General features: G+C 38.6%; 1 protein-coding gene across 1 annotated transcript; it reads left to right on the top strand.

Annotated features, from left to right (window-relative positions):
* Positions 1-327: 327 nt before the first annotated feature.
* Rpe (ribulose-phosphate 3-epimerase) lies at positions 328-23,133 on the top strand. The gene is made up of 6 exons (XM_053781741.2): positions 328-404; positions 4,928-5,025; positions 5,958-6,113; positions 9,238-9,345; positions 13,526-13,747; positions 22,931-23,133. The coding sequence occupies exons 2-6, from the start codon at positions 4,936-4,938 to the stop codon at positions 23,030-23,032; spliced, it is 678 nt and encodes a 225-aa protein (XP_053637716.1). The 5' UTR covers positions 328-404; positions 4,928-4,935; the 3' UTR covers positions 23,033-23,133.
* Positions 23,134-25,918: the final 2,785 nt, after the last annotated feature.

A 25,918-nucleotide genomic window follows, 5' to 3' on the forward strand; every position in this document is an offset into this window, starting at 1 on the left:
CTCTATAAGCTTTATTTAGAAAGCCCAAAATTATACTAATCACCATTTTCTTTATTTAATGCTTATTTAGCTAATTCGTCAACTCTGTCATGTTTGAAGGCCTTGTGGATATAATGTGCTTAGCTTCATGCAAAAGCATCATACATTCAGGTCTCAAGCTATGTAGAGCAAATAATGAGGAAAAGAGTCTGTTACAACTACACTGTGTGCGGTCGTAGTTTCCACAAGCTTCAGAGAGCAACAATTAAGGTGGAAAATAGTTATAGATTCTAATAAACCTTTGTATTATAACACCAAAAGACCGATTTACAATGAACTTACAACATGCGGTTGGTGGGTTGGGTGTAGCCCGTCAACCCAACACTGAACATCCACTCACCTACACCACTCAAACTTATTGACAGGTGGTGTATCCTACTGCAGAATTATTATATATGTATATATATATTTTTTAAGGCTTTGTACACAACACGATTATATTTTTCACAACAGTCTTGAGGGAATAATGTTATGTGCACGTGCACATAACATGTAGACAACCTGAGTAACCAAAACCCCTCAAGGGAGGTTCATTGACGCTGGTGAGGGGCTTTTGATCTAGGGTATTGGATCTGTGCTCGGTTCCCTGAATCGAGCCTGAATACTTTCCATCCCCTCCCCCACATGCGCTGTATAATTCTATGGGTTTAGCGCTCCCCCATGATTATAATGAGTAACCAAATATCCACTGTGACCCCAATGGAAATAAGTCACTGACATTTCTTGGGTCAATGTAGGTAAATTACAAATGTTAAATTATGTATGATAATTGTACTTATCTGTACCTGTACCTAAATAAACTTGCTTTATTTCCCACCGGGGACTGATCTATATCAAGGACCATATTGGACATAAGTCACTGACTTTTCTTTAGGGTAATCCTAGGTAATTCACATATACGCTATTATGTATGATAATTTATGTATTACACAGATGCTCCCCTCAAGGGAGGTTCTTTGATGCTGGCGAGGGGCTCTTGCTCTAGGGAATTGGATGTGTGCTCCAGTTCCCTGAATTGAGACTGAATACTTTCTCCCATATGCCTGGAGTTTACCTGGAGAGAGTTTCGGGGGTCAACGCCCCCGCGGCCCGGTCTGTGACCAGGCCTCCTGGTGGATCAGTGCCTGATCAACCAGGCTGTTGCTGCTGGCTGCACGCAAACCAACGTACGAGCCACAGCCCGGCTGATCAGGAACTGACTTTAGGTGCTGTATAATCCTACGGGTTTAGCGCTTCCCTGTGTTTATAATAATAATACACATATGCTAGGTATGATAATTTATGTGACTATATTTACGTGTACCTGTACCTAAATAAACTTACTATGGAAAATAGGTTGATAGAGTTGCCATTTTGGTTTCTGTAATCCTGTTACTTGCACTACCTCTTATAGGATGAACATGGAGGTGTACAATAAACCTGCTACTAAACTAAACTAAACTAAACCTCACTCATCTATACACCGTATAGCGCTTTATTTGATTATAATAATAATCAGTATATAAGTAAGGAAGTAATTTATGTAAAGAAATAAAATTTGTTTAAGTTTATTCATGTACAGGTACACATAAATACAGTTACATAAATTATTATACATGGCAGCATATGTTTAGATTACCCAGGTTAACCCAAAAATAAGTCAGAGTGGCTTATTTCCATTGGGGCATTTGTAATATTTTAACCTTAAAAGTTAAAACAGCAAAGTAACTCAACTGTGTGTAAAGCAGTTACAATAAAAGGATATACAGAATAAGGTAAATTGAGTTTATTTACATTAACATTATTCAGAGGAGATGAGATCACAGTAATAGGTACATGAATGTGACAGTAATAGGTACATGTATATTAACTGTACAAGAAATCACTCTCATCCCTTTCTGTAACTTCATTCATTAGTTACCTTTTAACTGGTTTTTGCTATGACAGGCTTTGACATGTGCAGGCAGTCCATTCCAGTTTTATTGTTGTACAGTATATACGTACATTAGAGGTTTACTTTAGGTACCATTTTAGATATTAAAGTTCTTGATTGATGGTAATCACTTTAACCAAAGACCAGTAGCAATGACTGGTAGTCAAAGCACTTAAAATTATCATTTAAAATTATTATGGGAATTATCACTTAAAATTATCATGGGAAACATGCTTAATTCATAGGGGTCATGTAGCACCTTACCTGGAGTTTACCTGGAGTGGGTTTTGGGGGTCAATGCCCCCGTGGCTCAGTCTGAGACCAGGCCTCATGGTGGATCAGGGTCTGATCAACCAAGCTGTTACTGCTGCCCACACGCAAGCTGATGCACGAACCACAGCCCGGTTGGTCAGGTACCGACTTTAGGTGCCTGTCCCATGCCTTCTTAAAGACAGCCAGGGGTCTATTGGTAATTCCCCTTATGTATGCTGGGAGGCAGTTGAACAGTCTTGGGCCCCAGACACTTATTGTGTTGTCTCCCAGTGTACTCGTGGCGCCCCTGCTTTTCATCGAGGGAATGTTACATCTCCTGCGGTCTTATTCAAATTATTATTCCCTGAGGGATAGTAGCACAGGATAATTCAATGAAGTCAATCAGTGTGGTTTATTTCCTCTGTAGTCCTAGTACAGGTCGGCCATCACTAATCCAGCAATCGGTTATCCAGTTCCATCAGTAATCCGGCACTAATTTCATCCTGCATAATTTCATATTTTATCATTATACTGACTCAGATTTTGTCATTGTACTGACTCAGAAATTGTGCAGATGGTTGTAAATCCACAGCAGCAAGCCAGTGGAGGAGAAAGCAGTGATGAAAATGAGGAAGATGGAGCAGAAAGTCTCTACTGATAGGTTAATTAAGTGTATTCTAACCTAATCACTCTGTAATCCAGCAAACTCACTAATCCAGCATACTAAAGGTGCCAATGATGCCAGATTAGTGATGGCCAACCTGTATTAGGTCCTTCCCAGGATGCAACCTGCAATAGTTTACTAACTTCCAGGTATTTATTTACTGTTAGGTAGCAGTGGCAGTAGGTGTTAGGTGAGAGAAGATCCCAATGGAAGTAAGCCATACTGATTGACCTTATTGGGTTGTGTTAGGTGAACTCTGCATAATGTACATTGTTGTATGTCTAAAATATCAATTTGCTTAAGAAACATTGTACTGATTTATACTACTGTCTGTAATAATCTCTACGTATGTCCTTTCATAATCATATAATTCTAGACAGAGATGTAAGCCACAGCACTGTGTCCTCCTTTGCTGACACTATCAGAATTTGCATGAAAGTGTCATCCGTTGAGGATACTACGAGCGGACATTAACCAAGTCTTTCAAAGGGCCTCGGAAAACAATATGAAGTTCAACGAGGACAAGTTTCAATTACTTCACTATGGAAAATTCGTGGAAATGAAAACTGGGTTGGAGTATAAAACGAATTCCAACCACACAACAGAGTGAAAAACTAATGTGAAGGACATGAGAGTGATAATGTCATAGAATCTCACTTTCAAAGATCACAACAATGTGTCTTACCACATCTGCTAGGAAAATGGATAATGAGAATCTTCAGAACTAGGAATACCAAGCCAATGATGATTCTTTTCAAACTGCTTGCTGTCTTGAGGCTGGAGTACTGCTGTACACTAATGGACCCTTTCAAGGCAGGCAATATTGCAGACCTGGAGAATATGCAGAGAACTTTCATTGTATGTATAAATACAATAAAGCACCTAAATTACTGGGAATGGTTGAAGCCCCTTGACCTGTATTCCTTGGAATACAGTTGAGAAATGTACATGATAATATACACTTGGAAAATCCTAGAGGGACCAGCCCCAAATCTGCACATGGGAATCACTACCTATAAAAGCAAAAGACTTAGCAGGCAGTGCAACATCTCCCCAGTGTAAAGAAGGTTGTCATGAGTACACTAAAACACTAAGTGTCATGGGCCCAAGACTGTTCAACTTCCTCCTAGCATATATAAAGGGGATTACCAATAGACCCCTAGCTGTCTTCAAGAAGGAGCTGGACATTTACCTAAAGTTAGTGCCTGACCAGCCGGGGTGTATTTCATACATCAGTTTGTGTGAAGCTGGGAGTAACTGTCTTGTTGATCAGGCCCTGATCCACTACAAGGCCTGGTCATGGACCAGGTCATGGGTATACACTGATACCACCTCCCCTTGAATATTTTTTCTAGGCATTGCATATGGTAACTGGTTTATGAACTGAAACAGCTTCATTTTGCTGGGATTCTGCGATTTAGTTTGCATCAGCTTTGGTTTTTTATACTAGAATTTTATTTTTTGGCAGTTTTGAAGTGATTGATTTGGTTTTGACAGGTGTGAAAGATAAATGCCTACAAACAAACTATTGTCTAATGGTTTATTTGGTGTCACAGTTGTTATATAAGCACTCATCTAGGTGAGTGGTGTTTTAAGTGGTTATAAAATTAGGGTGTATTTATTACAAACCAGCTTTTATTTCAACATGAATTTTTAAATACACTTATGAGTAATTAATTTTATACATGGATTTTTTTATTATGATAAGTTGGATTTAATAAAATTAGGATGTATTTATTACAAACCAGCTGGAGGGAAACACTTTGTCTTAGGTAGTAGTAGTATCAGTATTATCTCATAGACCTATTTCTTACATGTGTTGGTAAGTTTTTATTTATGTTTTGTATGTAAGTATAAATTTTTACAGTGATCTTACAGAATACTTTATATACAAATTAATCTAGAATCACCCAATAGAATCAAACAAGTGTGACCTCAGGCCATGATATGAAACTAGAACTGGTAACCAATAAGTTATGTCACCATAACTTTCCTGCTTATATTTATAGTGAGTGACCTCACCTCTGTGTAAAGGTTATGTATGTCTTGTGTACTTCCAGACTTAACCATGGCTGGAGATCAGAAGCACGTGGAGTGTAAGATTGGCCCCTCAATCTTAAATGCTGACCTGTCAAACTTACATGAGGCCTGTATTAAGGTATGGTACCTGAATTCATACACATCAGTGCAGAAATATATAAAAAACAACAGGCAGATTGCTGAGAAATGGTTGGGCAGAATATTTTAACTTATAGTGATTGCATCTATTGTGTTAGAGTTTATATCAGGGTATATGAAGATGTTCATTTCAGTTTGTGTGAGTGGCTGGTGTTGAGCATAGAATCTTTTATTATATACAGGGCTGAATGATGTTTTTGATCCTAACACAGTGTATATAAATTATGATATAGTACTTTCTTCTTTGCTGAGTGTTTTTGGTTTTTCAAAAGCAGATTCTTTGTAGATCGCTATAAACATTGATTTTTATTTCAGTATGAATTTTTAAATGCACTAATGAATAATGAATTTTATAATGAATATTTGATTATGAAAAGCACTTACCTTTAATGTGTGACATACTTCAACATCCACTTAATTAGATACTCGTGAAATCTTAATTATGCATTCATAAATAACTCTCGGAACAGGTTGCATTCACTCTTATGGCAAGCCAGTCCTAAAACTATCACTGCCTTGCTATTTTTAGGATTAACTTTCCACAAGTATAAATCATTCCAGTTCCATGAGCTCCTAATCAAAGTCAGTATCTCACTGAGACTAAGATAGTCAGATGTGTGACTTTTACACAAAACTTAAAAATTACTAAGTTAACTATGTTGTCGGGTCCACTTGGTGGGCCCCTGCCTTCTGTTCCTGCTTCAAAAGTTTTTATTGTCTCTTATGTATTATTGTATTTATTGTTGTTGTGGTATGTTATAATTAGTTACTAGATGACAATGTAACCTAACTATTCATGGCCTAACCTAACTTAAATAATGTAAATAAAGGAGTTTTCTTAAAATGTTTTGTAAGAAATCAGCTTAGGCTTTAGGAAGACAGGTTGAATAATTAAATATTTTGTAATGGCAGATGATGGACTCTGGGGCTGACTATCTTCATCTGGATGTGATGGATGGACACTTTGTCCCAAACCTCACCTTTGGCCATCCTTTGGTTAAATGCCTACGGTCAAAAGTTCCTAAGGCATTTTTTGATATGCATATGATGGTGGCAAATCCTGAGAAGGTAAAGTGATTGAATAATGTCAGTTACACAATATTTTTTTTTAACATGCGGCCATCTCCCATCGAGGCACAGTGACCCAAGAAAGAAACGCTTTCACCATCATTTACACTATCATAGTGATAGTTACGTAATATATTGTTTATTATTGCTGTCTTAAATATTTGTACAGTGGAACCCCGAGTTTCGAACTTAATCTGTTCCAGGAGCTAGTTCTAAAGTCGAAACATTTGAATCTCAAAGCAATATTTCCTATAAGGAACAATGTAAATACAATTAATCTGTTTCAGAAACTCAAAAATATTCACAAAAAAATACATTTTATTGAGATTAATTATAGTTTTACATACAACAAACATACATAGTACAATTATTAATAGATAAATAAACATTTAAATAGACATAAAATAACATTTTTACTTACCTTTATTGAAGATTATTGATGGCATCTGGGAGATAGGGAGGAGGAGTGAGGGAGCACTTATTGTTTGGAAAGGGAATCCTCTTCCATAAAGACTTTAGGTAACAAGTCCTTATCTGGGGTTACTTCCCTTCTTTAAGATTTCCCTAAAATGGGACATGGTTCTGTCACTGAACTTGTTGCAGAGATGGCTTGTTTCAGCTTGCTTAGGGTGATATTTTTCAGCAAATGCCTGCACCCTATTCCACATTGCACAAATCTCTTTAATCTCTGAAGAAGGCACCATCCACCACCATCCACCAGCACCACCAGCACTACCATCCACCAGCACCACCAGCACTACCATCATCATCCACCACCACTACCATCTACCAGTACCATCCACCACCACCACCATCCACCAATACCATCCATCACCATCACCATTCACCAATGCCATCCACCACCACCACCATCCACTAATATCATCCACCATCCACCAATACCATCCACCACCACCACCACCATCCACCAATACCATCCACCATCACCACCACCACTATCCACTACCACCATTACCACTACCATCCACCAGTACCATCACCACTATCCACTACCACCATTACCACCACCATCTGCCAATACCATCCACCATCACCACCACCACCATCTACCAATACCATCCACCACCATCATCTACCAATACCATCCACCACCATCATCTACCAATACCATCCACCACCATCATCTACCAATACCATCCACCACCATCATCCACCAATACCATCACCACCATTCACCACCACCACCATCCACCAGTACCATCCACCACCACCATCACCCCCATCCACCAATACCATCCACCATCACCACCATCCACCACCACCACCATCCACCACCACCACCACCATCCACCACCACCACCATCCACCACCACCACCATCCACCACCACCACCATCCACCACCACCACCACCACCACCACCACCACCACCATCCACCACCATCCACCACCATCCACCACCACCACCCTCCACCACCATCCACCACCATCCACCACCATCCACCACCATCCACCACCACCACCACCAACCACCACCACCACCACTATCCACCACCATCTACCACCACCATCCTCCACCATCCACCACCATCCACCACCATCAACCACCACCACCATCCACCACCACCACCATCCACCACCATCCACCACCACCACCACCACCACCACCATCCACCACCATACCACCACCACCATCCACCACCATCCACCACCATCCACCACCATCCACCACCACCCACCACCACCACCACCATCCACCACCACCACCACCATCCACCACCACCACCACCATCCACCACCATCCACCACCATCCACCACCATCAACCACCACCATCCACCACCACCACCACCATCCACCACCACCACCACCATCCACCACCATCCACCACCATCCACCACCATCCACCACCATCAACCACCACCACCATCCACCACCACCACCATCCACCACCATCCACCACCACCACAATCCACCAATACCATCCACCACCACCACCATCCACTATCACCACCATGGTAACTTATTTCACAGTTGCACTTAATAAACAAGCACCAAACACAATGAATTAATAGTGAAATGTTTGAATGAGCATGCAAGTTAGTGTTCACTCAACACTACAACACTTGCATGGGGACGCGGGCAGGCGGACAGGTCTGGTACATGGTTCGAAACACGGGGCAAGTTTGATACTCGGGACAAAATTGGTTAAAAAAAAAAGGTCAAAACTCAAAGCGTTCGATAGTCGATGCATTTGAAATTCGGGGTTCCACTGTACAACTGTCTAATTAATTTCTGATTTCTTGTGGTATTTGGAATGCTAACATATGTGATAACATCATATTGTAATTTTTTATTTGTAAATCAATAAGGAGGTAGGGAATTGTAAAATGAAATAATTGTCAAATCTACACTCTTGCCTCTGTCCTACAGTCTATTAGCTCACTTCAAGTGTGTGTGTTGCTGTCTGTTACCATGGAGAAGTGGCCCTCCAGATTTAGATGGCTGTAACTTACCAAAGCTTGTCTAATTTCTACACAACAGAACACATATCTCAGTCTTTCATTTTATTCACCCTACATATTAAGTAAACTTTCTTTGGAAGCCATCTCATAGCCTGCCTTTTTTTTTTCTTTTTTTTTGCACTTTCTTTTTAACACACCAATCATCTTCCACACAGGCAGGGTGACCTGAAAAAGAAAGAATGCTTTAATAAAGTTTTTCTTCTTTTAACATTTCTTATACTTACCTGGTAAATAATGTGGATTTTTCAAAATTTATGTTTAAAAAATGGTTTTAGTGGAAAGAACTGTAATTATTTATACTTAAGTAAGCTCGAAGATTAACACTTGTCTCACACAGCCTTATACTTTATCCTTTAGTACTTTGATCTTATTTAAACATTTATTCTTACAGTTATCACACTTAATTTTTTATTTAATTGAATTTAGGTGTAATTGATAACCTTACATTTAAAGTGATTATGTATGAGTGAGGTGAAAGTGTTGAATGATGATGAAAGTATTTTCTTTTTGGGGTTTTTGTTTCTTTTTGGGTCATCTTGCCTTGGTGGGACATGGCCAACTTGTTGAAAAAAAAAATTAAAGTCATGCACAGTCCTCCTATTAAGAGTAAAAGAGTATTTTAGTGCTTGCAACTTTTTCAGTGGGTTGATCCGATGGCTGATGCGGGAGCTGACCAGTACACATTTCACATTGAAGCTACTGAAGATGCTCCTTCCTTGGCTCGCAAAATCAAAGAAGCAGGGATGAAGGTATGATTTTTTGTAACATATAGTAGATTATTATGTAATGGTACATGTAAATATTTTCTTGAATGACACCATGTCGAATGAAAGATCTGTGAATTGAATACCCAATGGGAAAATTAGGATTATTTTACCTAATGATGCTGTACCAGAAAGTTTTCTAAGAGGTTTATATAGCTAAATTTTGTTACTCAGGACAAATCAGGACCTGGTAATAATGAAAACTAAGTGTACACAGATAGTTTTACATGTGCTTGCATTAAGTGCTCAATACAATCATCCCAACAAATTTGTGCTGCTACACTAGATTTGCTGATTGTGATTATTCAGAGTTTTTACTGAAGGCTCTCTTGTGAATAATTTTATTTATTCTTTTTGCAATGTCCTTTAGAATTTTACTTGGTTCATGACCCTTAAATTGAAAATCTGTAATAGGATTATTGGCTTACTAGATTTCCACAGTTCAGCTCTTTTAAGGGGGAGGAGAATATAAAAATGTGCTCATCTTGGTGATATATTGTTGTACAGGTAAAAAACTTGGATGTTGTTTTAAAAAATTACACCAAAACACAACAAGTATCATTCTAGAGTGGAGATGTACAACATACAGTGCTTGTTTTTAAAATGTGCCATCCCCCCCTTTTCAAACCACGACCACAAAATAGTTGTTTCTTGCACTTTAGAACACTTCAGCCACCTAGGAAGTGATTAATATACAATGTTCAGGTTCCATGGGGTAAATATCTCCACAACTTGCATATGAGTGGGCTGATATTCTTCCTCTTGTAGATCTCTGTTTGGCATTGCTCAGAGGTTCTCCAAGGAGTTCAAGTCATGAAGCTATTGAACAAATTTTTTGGTGTGGCAAGGATCACTGTCTTGTATAAAAATCTTTGCACCACACTGCATGAAAGATTCAGCCAATGAATCACATTGCTATTCTAAGTGTGTTTTTTACTGTTAATGCTAGTGGAGATGTCCTTCTAGGCTTCCCGAGACTTGCTTTTGGTATGGTCATATCATGAACACTGTCCTCAAAGGAATTGACACAACGAGGTCCTCACTGAACACTCATGCATGAATCGGCTCTTCTATTTCCTTTGCTTGATGGCCTGCTCTCAGTAATTCAGAGATCTGTACAGTTGTCTTGTGTCAGTAACTTACTTGTGCCCATATTAATTCAGCAGCAACAGCCTGGTTGACCAGGCTAGCACCAGACAAGCCTGGCCCATGGCCAGTCTCCGGGAGTAGAAAGACTCCTAAAACTAATCAAAGGTAATGGCATCTTTAGTTAAAAATATCTAACAAACTGAACATTCAAGGCCACATGGTGCATGGAGACCATGGACGTAAATCCATCCACCACACAAGCCTAGAAGGCACTTAGGACACAGCCATAAAAACAATAATAATATAATATGTACATTTTTCCTAGGTAGTAGGTTGGTAGACAGCAACCGCCCAGGGAGGTACTACCGTCCTGCCAAGTGAGTGTACAATGAAAGCCTGTAATTGTTTTACATGATGGTAGGATTGCTGGTGTCTTTTGTCATTCTCATAAACATGCAAAATTTCAGGTACATCTTGCTACTTCTACTTACACTTAGGTCACACTACACATACATGTACAGGCATATATATACACACACCCCTGGGGGTTTTCTTCTATTTTCTTTCTAGTTCTAGTTCTTGTTTATTTTCTCTTACCTCCATGGGGAAGTGGAATAGAATTCTTCCTCCGTAAGCCATGCGTGTTGTAAGAGGCGACTAAAATGCTGGGAGCAAGGGGCTAGTAACCCCTTCTCCTGTATATATTACTAAATGTAAAAGGAGAAACTTTCATTTTCCCTTTTGGGCCACCCTGCCGCGGTGGGATACGGCCGGTGTGTTGAAAGAAAGATGTACATTTTAATCATTCTCATACTATAAGAAATGCATCCTTCAGTGATTATAAATATTTTATGATACATACTATATTGTGTCAGTTGTCCTAATATGGTTTAGCTTATATTTTCTCTCAGTATTGCAAATACAGTGGAACCCCGGTTTTCATCCTTAATCCATTCCAGAAGGTCGGTCGAAATCTGAAATGGACGAAAACTGAAGTAATATTTCCCATAAGAAATAATGTAAATCCAATTAATCCATTCCAGACACCCAAAAATTTTAACAAAAAATAAATTTTATGGAGAATAACTATAGTGTTGCAGCTCTTCACTGGTTAGCTCTTCCCTGTGGTCATCCATCAACTCTTCCACATCCTTGCCACTCACATCCAACCCCATGGACTTCCCCAAAGCCACAATAGGTTCCACAACAGGCATAGGGTTGTCAAGTTTACACTAATTTATATTAAGTTAGTAATAGAACTAGGCATTAAAGCATTAAAACACAATAAAAAGTAAAACACATGCACAATGCATTCATTACTTACTTTAAAATATTTGTAGTCTTAATGTAGGGCAAGAGGTGAGTAGTACTTATTTGTAGGAAGTCAGGTGTACCTTTGATATACCTTTGAAGAGTTTCGAGAGTTTATCTACTCTCTGAGCCCGGCGATGGGCCAGGCTCGTCTGGTGCTTGTCTGGTCAACCAGGCTGTTGCTGCTGGAGGTCTGCTGTGCCACATATCCATCACAGCCTGGTTGATCTGGCACCTGGTGAAGATATTTGTCCAGTGTCCTCTTGAAGGCCTCTACACTTGTTCCAGCAGTGTTTCTGATATCTTCTGGTAAGATGTTGAAAGTATGGGACACCGGATGTAGTATGAGTGTAGGTAGCCGTTAGGTAGCCTGGGCTACATAACTTTACAAAATTTAATACAGCCCAGAGCCATATTATTACCACCATCGACATACCATGTTCATTGAGTTTAATCGTTTCTAACAACTACCATTAGATTCCATCATAAACAGAGGGAGAAGTAATGAATAATTCATTCTGAGAATTGTAAACAAAAGTGTTATGTATTAAGGGGGATGACTGGGCCAACGCAGATTCATACATGTTTTCTCTGGTGGCTTTTTGGGAGCTCCGAGGAACGTAACCCTATTTTTCCCATAAGTTCTTCAGTTTGTCTAACACAGTTTTGCCTAACACAGGGTTTTCAGAAACGTAACTACTGTGTTAAACGACAGTCTGCTGTATCTATGTTTCGAGCACAGCTCCCTCAGATAGGCTGTGAATGGTAAACTTTGGCATAGATATGAGAGAATGGGTCTCTGTGGTGAGTGTGCACAATATAAAAAATCCTGCTCCCCTCAGTGCATGATGGGAAAAGAAAAACCTTGGGTTTGTGTTTAGTTTAAAATAGTGAATTTGAGGTGTTTTCTCCCAGGCCGGAAGTACCGGCAAATCCCTAATGAATGGTGTTTTCTCAGATTGTTTTTATGATTTTCTTGGTATCATTTGATAGAATGGAAGACATATTACTAAAATAAAAGAATATTTCAGGACCAGAAGTAGCTTGAAATTAGTCTCATTGTATTGGAAATATTTGATTTTTCATGATTTTCCTGAAATTGAATAAGGCTTCCTTGCACCCCTGGTGTGTTATACGCTTTTAATAGGTCTGATTCAGTTATTGGAATGCTGTAAACCATGATTAATCAAAATGGAAGGTAAGTGTAACACAGGAGAGGCCTGAGGCTGTGATTAATGAACAGTGCTTAGTGTTTTAATGCTTAGAATGTCTACATTGTTTATTTTGGACTCTATTTTTAAATTGAAATTTTTTAAATTTTGTGTAAAATTGACCAAATTACTGACTTCTGTGAACTTTATAGGGTAGTTGTAATAGTTGAATGAAGGTTTCTTGTGCTGAATTGAAAGAGCAGAATGCATACTAGTAAAATAGCTAAGAATTTGGTCAAATGGAGCAATGCAGTTGGCTCAAAATGGGCAAAATCTCTGATGCATAAATTGAGCCCAAATCGCTAACGTTGCATCTGTGTAATTCCATAAGTTTTCAATCAAATGTCGTATTTTTGGTGTCATTACCTTCAGAAAGGATTCCCTACCATTTCAGAAGATTTTTTTTTTTAAATGTGGAAACTGAGTGCAGTATTAATTTTTGGGTTTGAACAATGAAAGGGTTAATAAATAATTGGTTTTAATCTGTGATACTGTGTATTCAGTTTTTACATACGTAAATTTGTCTTTTATCTTTAGTAACATTGTTTTAACAGGTTGGCATAGGAATTAAACCAGGCACATCAGTAGATGCAGTAGTGCCTTACGCTGACTTGGCAGACATGATCCTTGTGATGACGGTAGAACCTGGCTTCGGAGGGCAGAAATTTATGAGCGATATGATGCCAAAAGTTAAATATCTTCGACAGAAGTTTCCTGACATGGATATAGAAGTGGATGGGGGTGTTGGACCTGCGACTATTGATGCCTGTGCTCAGGTATGTTTACTTTTTAATTTGGGTAGTCTCACCTTTTGTAAAACTTTTGCAGGTATGTATGTAGATTTCCAAAAGTTAAATTTGATGAGTATCAATCATTATTTATGTCCAAGTTTTCCTGTATTGTATGTTGTCTATGTCCATATCTTTAAAAATGTAGATCACCAACAGCCTGGCTGATTGAAGATTGGGCCACAATTAGCTGATGGAGAATTGAGCCTTCACCAGTCCTTGTGCTGGATGAACCACATGGTGTGTATAAATATGAGGTGCCAAAGAAAGATTTTGTTTGACATTCCTAGTTTTTATTAACCCTTTCAGGGTCGATCCCATTGTATTATGGCTTTGAAGCCGGTGTCGGTCCCATAGTACGACGTAGGTCTATGCGATAAGTGTGCACCATATAAAAAATCCTGCAGCACACAGTGTATAATGAGAAAAAAACTGCGACCTTGTTTTTGGTTTAAAACAGTGACTTTATGGTGTATTTTCATGTGGTTTTTATGGTTATATTCTCAGTTTCTTGGTCTTATTTGATAGAATCAAAGATATATTACAGAAATGGAGATGATTTTGACTGGTTTCAGGACTGAAAGTAGCTTGAAATTGAGCTCAAAGTAGCAGAAATGTTCAATTTTTGCCCATGTTCCAGAGTACGCAAATGACGTCACTTGTCCAATACACGTTCAACTGGCCAGTCTAATATGCATTTAGGAATGCACTGACATTATCGATACAATTATTTCAATAATGCAGTAGTCTTCATAAAAGTAAATATTTTTTGTATGAATGAAAATTCAAAATGGAAAGTGAGCATAATATAAGAGGGGCCTGGAGACATGACTAATGAACAGAGAAAATATTACTTTAGTGCCAGGAATGTCTGCAGTGTTCATTCTGGACCCTGTTTTGAAATTGGCATTTCTTGAATTTTGTGTGAAATTGGCCAAATTACCAATTTCTGATCACTTTATTGGGTAGTTTAAATAGCTGAATGGGCAGTTTCTTGTACTCAATCAATAGAATGGAAGACATACTAGCAAAATAGCAAAGAATTTGGTCAACTGGAACAATATAATTGGCCTAAAATCGGATGCAAAGTGGACGAAATTGCCGATGTGTAAATATCACTGATAGCAAAATTTGCGAAAGTGCAATTTTGTCATTTTCCATCAAATTTTGTACTTTTTGTTTTATTACCTTCAGAAAAAGATTCTTTACCATTTCATTAGAAAAAATAACTTTTTATTTATTTATTTATTTTTTTTTTTTTGGGGGGGGGGGGGATTTTGCGACTCTTAGAGCAAGTTTGAGAGTAGGGGTCATGACCCTGAAAGGTTTAATGATTGTTTTTAAGTTTATACAAGTACCAGTAACAGTGCTCATATATGTAATAAGCAAATTGCTGTAGTGTGTAGATTTTCCAACCTTCTCAGTTTGTATTATTTAAAAATATGCTTAATGAATGAAATGTTTGAGGCTCTCTCTACTGTACATACAACCACTCCTCTTGTAAAATAAAAGATAATCACTTGAATGCTGTCTATCATTGCTTTACCTTGCCACTTTACTATTTTTTGTTCTCTGCCAATTTAGTGTTGCCCTATCCATAAGTTATGGTAATTACAGACTTGCATAATTATTTTGTTTTTAGTAGGCCAAAATTACTGACAAACATAAACTAATATGCATCAATTTTTAATTCTTGATAAGTATATTTTTGACATGCTTACTTTTTATTTATATTTAGGTTTTAACACTTGGTTAATTTAAAAGAGCACTAGTTACCTTATTGATTTCTGGTGTTTTACTCTTGCACCCATCTGTATTGACTGATCAAGCAGGCTGTTACTGCCTGCAGCCTTTAGCCCTACATAGCCATACAATACTTCCTTGAGAGAATTTTTCAGTTTCTTGAAGATTTTTACATTTGTTTCAGTAGCATTTCTTAATTTTTGATAGAAAGCTGAAAAGCCATTGACCTTGGGTGTTGATACAGTGTTCTCAGATTGCTTAAATCACCCCTGCTTTTCATTGGATTTGTTATACCCTTTTTCTATATTTCATACTCCAGTAAGTTATGGCAATGTGTAGATTAGGGACCTGGTCAATGAGTATTTTTATGTACAGTTCTATATAAGTATATATATTATCAGGTATCATTCCAGTCTCCAATAAACAGGCCTGTTGAATGTGAGTAGAGCCTGTGTAGTGTGAGCTGGTAGGTTTGCTACAGTGCAGCTCTCTTCTTGAGTAATGGTTAGATGTTAATAATGTCTATCCACCATGGGCCATTAAGCCTATAGCAGTGCTCCTCTGTTACTGTTTCTTATGTAATAGTTGGGGGTGAATTTGATGTGCCTAGTATGAGCAAGTAGACCACTGCTTTGCTCCTCCATTCTTATAGTTATCTAGTGTTTGGGCTGAATATTTCTGTGTTTGTTAAAAATACGTATCTTGAAGTTTGGTGCTATTTATACATTTTAAATATGCTTCTTTAAAATTTTTGGCTGAAATGTTTTCTTCATCAGAACCATTTTATCTTTTAAAATCTCAAAAAACTAAGGTAGATTTATGAATGAAAATATATGAAAAATTAAGAAATTTTTGGTGGTTGGGTCGATCTATAAATGGCATCGGGTTATAATTGAGTATATATAGTATATATGAGTAGATATAGTAGTTGTAGGTAGTAGGTTGGTAGACAGCAACCGCCCAGGGAGGTACTACTGTCCTGCCAAGTGAGTGAAAAACGAAAGCCTGTAATTGTTTTACATGATGGTAGGATTGCTGGTGTCCTTTTTTCTGTCTCATAAACATGCAAGATTTCAGGTATGTCTTGCTACTTCTACTTACACTTAGGTCACACTACACATACATGTGCAAGCGTATATATACACACATACCCCTCTGGGTTTTCTGCTATTTTCTTTCTAGTTCTTGTTTATTTCCTCTTATCTCCATGGGGAAGTGGAACAGAATTCTTCCTCCGTAAGCCATGCATGTTGTAAGAGGCGACTAAAATGCCAGGAGCAAGGGGCTAGTAACCCCTTCTCCTGTATAAATTACTAAATTTAAAAAAGAGAAACTTTTGCTTTTCTTTTTGGGCCACCCTGCCTTGGTGGGATACGGCCGGTTTGTTGAAAAAAAAATATAGTAGTTCTCTCTGTCTCTCTGTCTCTCTCTCTGTCTCTCTGTCTCTCTGTCTCTCTCTCTGTCTCTCTCTCTCTGTCTCTCTCTCTGCCTCTCTTTTTTTTTTTACACAGGGTTTGACAAGGTTAAGGGTCCCTAGCTTTATTGACAAGCTATTTACAGGTTAAGGATTCCTAACTTTATTGACAAGCTAAGAGCTGTTACCTACATCAGCTCACTTGAAAACATTTTTATTGTTATGAGACATACAAGTATTTTTATTGTTATGAAACATACAAGTATTTTTATTGTTATGAAACATGCAAGTATTTTTATTGTTATGAGACATGCAAGTAAGGAACAGGATGAAGTTGGAGCCATCTGTGGGCCAGCATTTTCATCTGATCAACTGACTTTATCTCGTTGACATCATAATGCTGTACGAATGTGTTCCATACTCGAGTCATCCTGCGGTTAAACGATTTCAGATGAAGTGATGTTCTAGAGAAGGGTACAGCCAGAGTAAAGTTGCTGCTTTCTGGCCGTCTTGTGGTATAGAAGCTTGCTTCACGCTGTCCCTGAAGTGGATCCAAGTGTGGTACTTTGATAATATTGGCCTTGTACATAACAGTAAGGCCACCCACATCCCTCCTGTGTTGAAGGCTCTGCTGAAATGACAAATCTATCCAGGATTGGTCCAGGCGAGAGATGAGACGTCTTGCTCTGTTCTCTACTCTGTCAAGCAGTCGCAGATGAGAGGGGGGCAGGCAAACCAAGAAAGTGGAGCATACTCAAGGTGTGAGCGTACTTGTGCCTTGTACAAAATCTTGCAACCCCAGCTGTCGAGCAGATGTGAGATACGGCGAAGTACTGTAAGCTTCCTGGCTGCCTTGTTTGCAAGATTTACAACGTGATTTTTCATGGTCAGTTTGGAGTCAAATTTCACCCCAAGGATATCAACTTCTTCTCCAGGTGCCAACACCCTCCCATTCATCCTTACTACTGCACCAGCATTACCATCATGGTGCCTAGAGACGATCATCATTTGCGTTTTCTCAGGTGCAAATGTTACTTGCCATCTATTTCCCCAAGCTGATATAGCTCTCAGCTGGTGATTGATGTAGCTTAGAGCAGCTGGCATTTCTTCTCTTGGATAAGTGAATGTCAGTGTACAGTCGTCTGCATATGCATGTGATTCTGGGATGAGATGAAGAAGGCCGTTGAAGTAGACCTTCCATACCAATGGTCCCAGCACGCTTCCTTGTGGAACACTTGCCCCAATAGGATGTCTTGCTGATTCCGTTCCATTGAGAACTACACTTAGAGATCTACCATGAAGGTAATCACTGAGGAGACATAGCATAGAGCCTGCAATTCCCAGTGCTTGAAGTTTTGCTAAGAGGCCCTGGTGCCACACCCGGTCGAAAGCGCCTGCAATGTCCAGTGCTACCACACAGCTGACTTTGGATTCATCCAGTGACTGGTGCCACTTAGTAGAGAGGTTTAACAACAGATCAGCAGCAGTGTAACCTTTACTGAAGCCATATTGACGATCACAAAGTAGTGAGTGATAGTCAAAAAACTCTCATTTGTCTTGAGATTATTGTCTCAAGGATCTTACCAGTGATTGACAGGAGTGACACTGATCTGTAGTTGCTGATTTCTACTCTGCTCTTCTTTTTGTGAACAGGGACTACATTTGCCTCTTTCCATAGAGAGGGCCATTTACACTGTACTAGGCAGTGCTGAAAGATGCGAGTTAGAGGTGCTGCTAGCTGGTCTGCATATCTTCTCAGCAATCTTTGGCTCAACTTGTCTGGGCCCACAGCCTTTTCTTGGTCAAGCGATTTAAGAAGGAAATGCACCTCCTCCTGCCTTATTGTCACCACTGACAGTTTTGACACAGTTCTTGCAGCTAGCCAAGGAGGGTCCCTTGCTGGTTCAGGAACTTGCATTTTAGTAGCAAAGTGTTCAGCAAAGAGGTCCGCCTTCTCTTGACTACTAATAGAGGTGGTCCCATCCTGCCGATTTAGAGGTGGAATGAGTTCATCAGGCAGATAACCTTGTCTGTCCTTGACCAGGGACCACCAGGTTTTGGAGCCTACCCTACCTGATGCTAGCTTTCTTTTAGTGTCCACCTCCCATTTAGCAATGGCCCACTTTTGAACGTCACCTATATGTCTACAGGCTTGCCTGTGCAAGTTCCTGTTATAGGTGGTAGGATGTCTCTTATACCTTCGCCATGCTTTGTACTTAGCAGTAGCAGCCTCTCTACAACGAAAGCCAAACCAAGGCTGATCCGTAGGCTTCGTCACATATTGCCGGTGAGGAATGTGTTCTTGTTGTAGATTAAGGATGTGTCCAGTGAAGGCTTTCACTTGGTTGTCAACATCCCCTTGGAGAAGAGCTTTCCAATCGGTGGTGGCGAGCTCAGAGCGAAGGGCTGGCCAATTACCTCTTTCCCATAGCCAGGTTGTGCGTGTGGACTCCTCACCTCGTTCTGTTGGGATCTTAAGTGTCGTAAAAGCAGCCTTGTGGTCAGACGATCCAACATAGCCGAGGGGTTGACAAGTGACTATGCCTTCTGCCAGATCACTCACTACTGGGTCAAGGGAGGAGCCAGAGACGTGAGTAGGGAAATCAACAAAGTTTCTCATGTCAAACACTGCAAGAAGGTCATCAAAGTCCCTCTGTATAAGGTGCTGGTTGAGGTCACCAACAATTATGATATGTTGACAGTTGTGTTGTAGCAGAAGGGAGTCAATATTTTCCATTAGGAAGTTGATGGGATCTGCATGTTGCCACTGAGGTCTGTACATTGCACATGCTAGTACAGAGGTACTAGTGTTTATGCAGAGCTTGAAGAACATCATTTCAAGATGTGTAGGGGTGGCAACATCAATGTGCTGGGCATGAACACTTTTAGAGAAGCACACAGCAATACCTCCTCCTTGCCCTTGCCTGTCTCTTCTCATCCATGAGGTGTAGCCAGCAATTCTTGCAAAATTTTCTGTCTCCTCTCTCCTCTCTCTCTCCTCTCTCTCTCCTCTCTCCTCTCTCTCTCCTCTCTCTCTCCTCTCTCTCTCCTCTCTCTCTTTCTCTCTCTTTCTCTCTCTCTCTCTCTTACTCTCTCTCTCTCTTTCTTTCTCTCTCTCTCTCTCTCTCTCTCTCTAACTCTCTCTCTCTCTTTCTCTCTCTCTCTCTCTCTCTCTCTCTCTCTCTCTCTCTCTCTCTCTCTCTCTCTCTCTCTCTCTCTCTCTCTCTCTCTCTCTCTCTCTCTCTCTCTCTCTCTCTCTCTCTCTCTCTCTCTCTCTCTCTCTCTCTCTCTCTCTCTCTCTCTCTCTCTCTCTCTCTCTCTCTCTCTCTCTCTCTCTCTCTCTCTCTCTCTCTCTCTCTCTCTCTCTCTCTCTCTCTCTCTCTCTCTCTCTCTCTCTCTCTCTCTCTCTCTCTCACACACACACACACACACACACACACACACACACACACACACACACACACACACACACACACACACACTCACTCACTCACTCACTCACACTCACTTACACTCAGTGCCTTATGGCACTGAATAAACCATTTGATTTCAGTACTATCCAGGAATGTAATAATGATGATGATGACAATTTATTTAGTTTCTCTGTCCACAGACCAAATGTCCTTGACTTTTCAAATTTTTTAAAATAAATTTGGTTTACCACTTCGTTGATCAGGCTCTGATCCACCAGGAGGCCTGGTCACAGACCGGGCCGTGGGGGTGTTGACCCTCGGAACTCACTCCAGGTAAACTCTCCAGGTAAACTTCATCCTCCCCCTACATGAGGTTTTCAGTTAAACATCTCTGTGTTTAACCGAAAAATTAAACATCTCTTATGTTTAAATGAAAAGTTAAACATACACTCTGTTTAACATAAACATAAACTATGTCTAACTGAAAAGTTCAGGTAGAAAGAAGGTGAAGTGGTAAACCAAATTTATTTTAAACTGAAAAGCATAAGACACTAATATTTTTCCTATTTTTTACATGGAATTCCACCTTACTGAAGTGATTTGAAAGCTGAAGATCATAATTCTGTTCTTGTTATTTATGTTGGTGACTTTTAATTAAAATAAGAAATCAATTTATTGTCTGTAGGTACATCCCGTAAAATTCCACTAATTGAGGGGGGTATGTTGCTGAGCACCCTTGATAGGGGGAAAATCCATGAAAATATTCTTATGTATCGGAAATGGGGATGTATATTTATGTTATACGTTTTAAAAAATAATAAAATATGGGAGTCTTTTATCTGTAATGATGAGCTAGAGAAGCAGTCATTGTCTTAAAGGTGTTGGAAAGGAGATTGCTGAAGTATTCAGGAATGATTCTTCTAGTCTTATGTGGCTCTTGAGTCCTGTGTGAAAGTGGGTGTGGTAGTTGTCATAGTTACTCAGGTGTTTGGATAGGTTATGGCAGCAGCTGCTGTAGTGGTGGCAGGCATTGTGGATTGTGTGCTTGCTTGGCTGAAATCAGATTGTGTCAGTGTAGTTCATTGCACACAGAAATAGATTCTCTGGTTTTCTCTAAAATTTGGTGTCTGCTTCATCACTGGATTTGGCTGTAAAAGACTGTCCATTAATTTTTTGTAGGTGTGAGGAGGTGGAAGGTGACCTAAACAGTTTAGCCACACCTAAAATGGTGGCAGATAGCATACTCGAAGGCATGGTAGTTACTTGTACTAATACACTGTCCACAGTTTCATCCCTTCATACTAGTAATGTTGTTAACAATTTAATGGTTAATATCTTTAATATACTGTATTTGTTTGAGCACTCCAGAATCAGATCTGATTCACAGTTCCATTCAGTATTCTTCTTTTCTGACATAAATTCCTTGAATGAATGTCTTGCTTCCTGTTTTTTCTTTATTTTTTCCTTGCAACAGCTTGGGTCAAGACACTTAAATACTGCACATCTGTTTTCATTGCTTGAAGTAAACAAGTTTCCTACAGGTGTTCTATTTACTTAGCTTGAAATAAGGTTTTTATACTGTACTTCTATATATTTTGGCATATGCAAAAATCTATCCTTATGCTTCTGTAGATTATATTTTGTAAAGATGCTAACCCACATGCTTCTCACTAATCCACTATACTGAGGCTCCTTTTTCTAATATTTAATGCCATATTTCTGCTTTCCTCAAAATACTGAACAAATTATATTTTATTTTAGTACCTCTCTTACTCCTGAAGCTGTCTGCTTGTCTCTTTTACAATATATTGTACAATGAATTACTGTGATAGAATTTTGAACAAAGCAAACAGAAATGCCTGAGAACACATCTCAGGAAAATGTCCTGTTTGAAAATAAAAAGGGTTGTCTACTTTTTTTATTTAACAACCATGGTGAATGAAGAACTTCTTTGTCTCATGTCAATTTTAATTCTAAGCTTAAGGAATCTCATTACTGCTTCAAATAATTTTCTGTCACTTTTTGCACTCTAAGCATACCACAGTCTGTTTTGATCAACTCCATCATAAAACTTTTTTTTAATTAATAAATGCAGTGAATACCTTTTTTTTGTTTTCCAACACTTGCTAAACTATTGTTCTTCTCTCAACAAACAGGCCGTATCCCACCCAGGCAGGGTGGCCCAAAAAGAAAAACGAAAGTTTCTCTTTTTGGGCCTTGCTCCTGGCATGTTAGTCGCCTCTTACAACATGCATGGCTTACGGAGGAAGAATTCTGTTCCACTTCCCCATGGAGGCTAAACTATTTTTCTTTCTTTCAACACACTGGCCATATCCCACTATTGTTGTCATTTTAAAACCCTGAGCCATATAACCCTGCCCCTATTGAGACCATATGTTCCTCTTGTATTTTACCCTGTGATGTTTGTATTTCTCATTATTGTAGTGTAACTCTGCTGTATACTTTGCCTTCTATATTCAACCAAATAATTCCTCATTAATTCTTTCAGTTTATCTTGAAGCATTTTTTAATGTAATAAAATACTGAATCTTTCCAAGTCTGAAGAATTATAAAATAATGTATTTTTTTCATTGTTTTCAGGCTGGTGCAAACATGATTGTGTCTGGAAGTGCTGTTGTAAATGCTGAAGACCCTAAAACTGTCATTTCATTGTTGCGGCAATCTGTTGTGAAAGCTCTGTAAGAAACCGTTTACAGTATAGTCCTGATGCAAAGAATCCATATCTGTGACTGAGTCACAGGCATTTTTGGCACTGGCAGTGCCAAGCATTTTTGTTTAACTGTTCTTACTTTTATTTACAGTATTATTTTTGTAAAGTGATTGAGTTTTTTTTTTATAGGATTTTGTGTAGTTTTTTATTCCACTGGTTAGAGATAAATAGTATGATATGCTGGTTCAAGATCACTATTTTTTCCCTAGTCGTTAATGAATATTCACTGTATTAGCTTGTGGTAGTTCCTAAAACTATAAGTTATTTATGTATCTGTTAACATATGAATTATAAGAAAGCTATGCATTTAATAACTTAGGAAAAATGTATTTCTCCTTTCTTTCAACAAACCGGCCATATCCCACCAAGTCTGGGTGGCCCAAAAAGAAAAACAAAAGTTTATCTTTATAACTTTAGTAATGTATACAGGAGAAAGGGTTACTCTCCCCTTGCTTCCGGCATTTCAGTTGCCGCTTACGACACGCATGGCTTATGGAGGAATAATTCTATTCCACTTCCCCATGGAGATAAGCGGAAATAAACAAGAACAAGAACTAATAAGAAGATAGAAGAAAACTCAGAGGGGTGTGTATATATATGTTTGTACATGTACTTTTTTTTTTTCAACAAACTGGCCGTATCCCACCGAGGCAGGGTGGCCCAAAAAGAAAAGCAAAAGTTTCTCTTTGTAAATTTAGTAATCTATACAGGAGAAGGGGTTACTGGCCCCTTGCTCCCGGCATTTTAGTCGCCTCTTACAACACGCATGGCTTACGGAGGAAGAATTCTCTTCCACTTCCCCATGGAGATAAGAGGAAATAAACAAGAACAAGAACTAGAAAGAAAATATGTAGAAGAAAACCCAAAGGGGTGTGTACATATATGCTTCTACATGTATGTGTAGTGTGACCTAAGTGTAAGTAGAAGTAGCAAGACGTACCTGAAATCTTGCATGTTTATGAGACAGAGAAAAGACACCAACAATCCTACCATCATGTAAAACAATTGCAGGCTTCCATTTTACACTCACTTGGCAGGATAGTAGTACCTCGCTGGGCGGTTGCTGTTTAACAACCTTGGGCAAAATGTATTTACTTACGCTAAATAATTGTAACATAATTTTGTTGGAGATTTATAAAAAAATTATAAATTTACTTATAAAATATTTAAAATAATAATAGTTTACAAATGTTCAATTTAGATTTGAAGTAAGGGTGAACATAATCAGGTTAGAATCAAAGGTAACAAAAACCAAATGTACTGCAGTAACAGTTCTTGAAATCACATTGATTTTAAATTTTGTAATAAAAATATGATATCCTTAGGATGAATTTATTATGATTAATACCCTTTGCAATATAGATTAACGTGATGTTTAAATTTAATTAATATATCTTTTGATAATGGACAAATATTGTATGCCTTGGTGGGAGACTGCCGAAATGTTAAAAAAAAAAAATGTAATACTTGCAAATTCAGTTGTTCTTGGTGTTATTTCTAACTCCTTGAGAGGTAATTGAGGGTTTTTCACATTACTCCTTTTTTTTCCTGATCACTAATTGTTTCCCACAAAGGCTGAGCAACATAAAAAGAAGGAAACATTCACATGTATTCATTATTTGATATGTGATTTTGTTCATTTTTCTTAAATTTCTGATTAAAATTTGAAATGCATTTGTTATCTGAAAGAAAGCTGTTTTTATGTTTTAAATATTTTCACTGGTACACTGTGATTAATTGTTACTTTTGAACTCATGGCCTACATGAAGAGTACTGACTGAACAAATTATGAATGCTTCTGTAAATATTTTTAGATTGTTTCCCTAACAAGTTTCAAATTAAAACATTATTTCAAACCTTTTTCAACACCCATTAAACTGATAAAATCTTTTCAAGAGCCACTGAAATGATTAAAGCAAATGCTGTTGTTACACATCATCATTTAAGGTGCAGGTTTAAGTTTGTTCAAATGACTTGATTTTGTACAAGAGAACACAGTGTTTGTTTTCAGTAGCAAGAAAAATGTAAAAACATGAAATGTAATTTATCAGTAACCACCAAATCAATACCATAATTGCTCAGTGTGATTACTTGATGGAATGGACCATATTGAAATTTACTTTAGGTATCCTAAGTTTTTAGGTATCAAAGTTTTTTGACATAAGAGAAATATTAACAGATAGCAAAAATGTATCCTGGAACATCTCTGTACCACTGAAATCTGCTTAGGTCTAGGCACAGTCTTTAACAGAAAGGCACAGAGAGGCACTTCTCTGTCCAGGTTAATTGCTATTTTCCTGACTTCACCCAGGTTGAAGGTGTCCCTCAAGGCTGTGTTCTTAGCACTACCCTCTTTCTGCTTCCTATTTAAGACCTTACCTCTGTTCTTCCTTCCAGTATTTAGTCATCTCTTGGTCAACAGTTTTGCTGTAGCTTGTGCAGGCATGCACTGTACAAACTACAGCTGCACAAGCTATTGATTGTGCTTCCCTCTTTGACACCTCTCATGAGTTTAAATTTTCTGTTCTTAATTAAAACTCATCAGTTTACTTTCAGAAGATGTCCTGTTTTCCCTCAAACAGTTCAGTACCTGTATAGTTCCCATATCTCTGAACAGGATACAGCTAAATTTCTCAGCCTTCCGTTTGATTGCTGACTCTCCAGGAAGCCTCTTATAACCTTGAAAACTGCTTATCATAGCTGCTTGAGCCTCCTTAAAACTCTAGCTCACCTTTCTTGATGGAGCTGATATACACTCCCTTCTTCACCTTCATTCCATCCTAATCTTATTTAAACTAAGCTTCAATGACCACCTATACACTTCATCTTTCCCTATTTGTCATAATGGGTTATGTTTG

The sequence above is a fragment of the Cherax quadricarinatus genome, chromosome 30, assembly GCF_038502225.1.
Source record: "Cherax quadricarinatus isolate ZL_2023a chromosome 30, ASM3850222v1, whole genome shotgun sequence".
In the NCBI taxonomy this organism is placed as follows: Eukaryota; Metazoa; Arthropoda; class Malacostraca; order Decapoda; family Parastacidae; genus Cherax; species Cherax quadricarinatus.

Bases quoted from the DNA above. Each gene is read 5' to 3' on its own strand.
- Rpe (XM_053781741.2), top strand. From the start codon at position 4,936: ATGGCTGGAGATCAGAAGCACGTGGAGTGTAAGATTGGCCCCTCAATC. The intron at 5,026-5,957 runs GTATGGTACCTG...TTGTAATGGCAG, and splicing joins TACATGAGGCCTGTATTAAG to ATGATGGACTCTGGGGCTGA. The intron at 6,114-9,237 runs GTAAAGTGATTG...CAACTTTTTCAG, and splicing joins TGGTGGCAAATCCTGAGAAG to TGGGTTGATCCGATGGCTGA.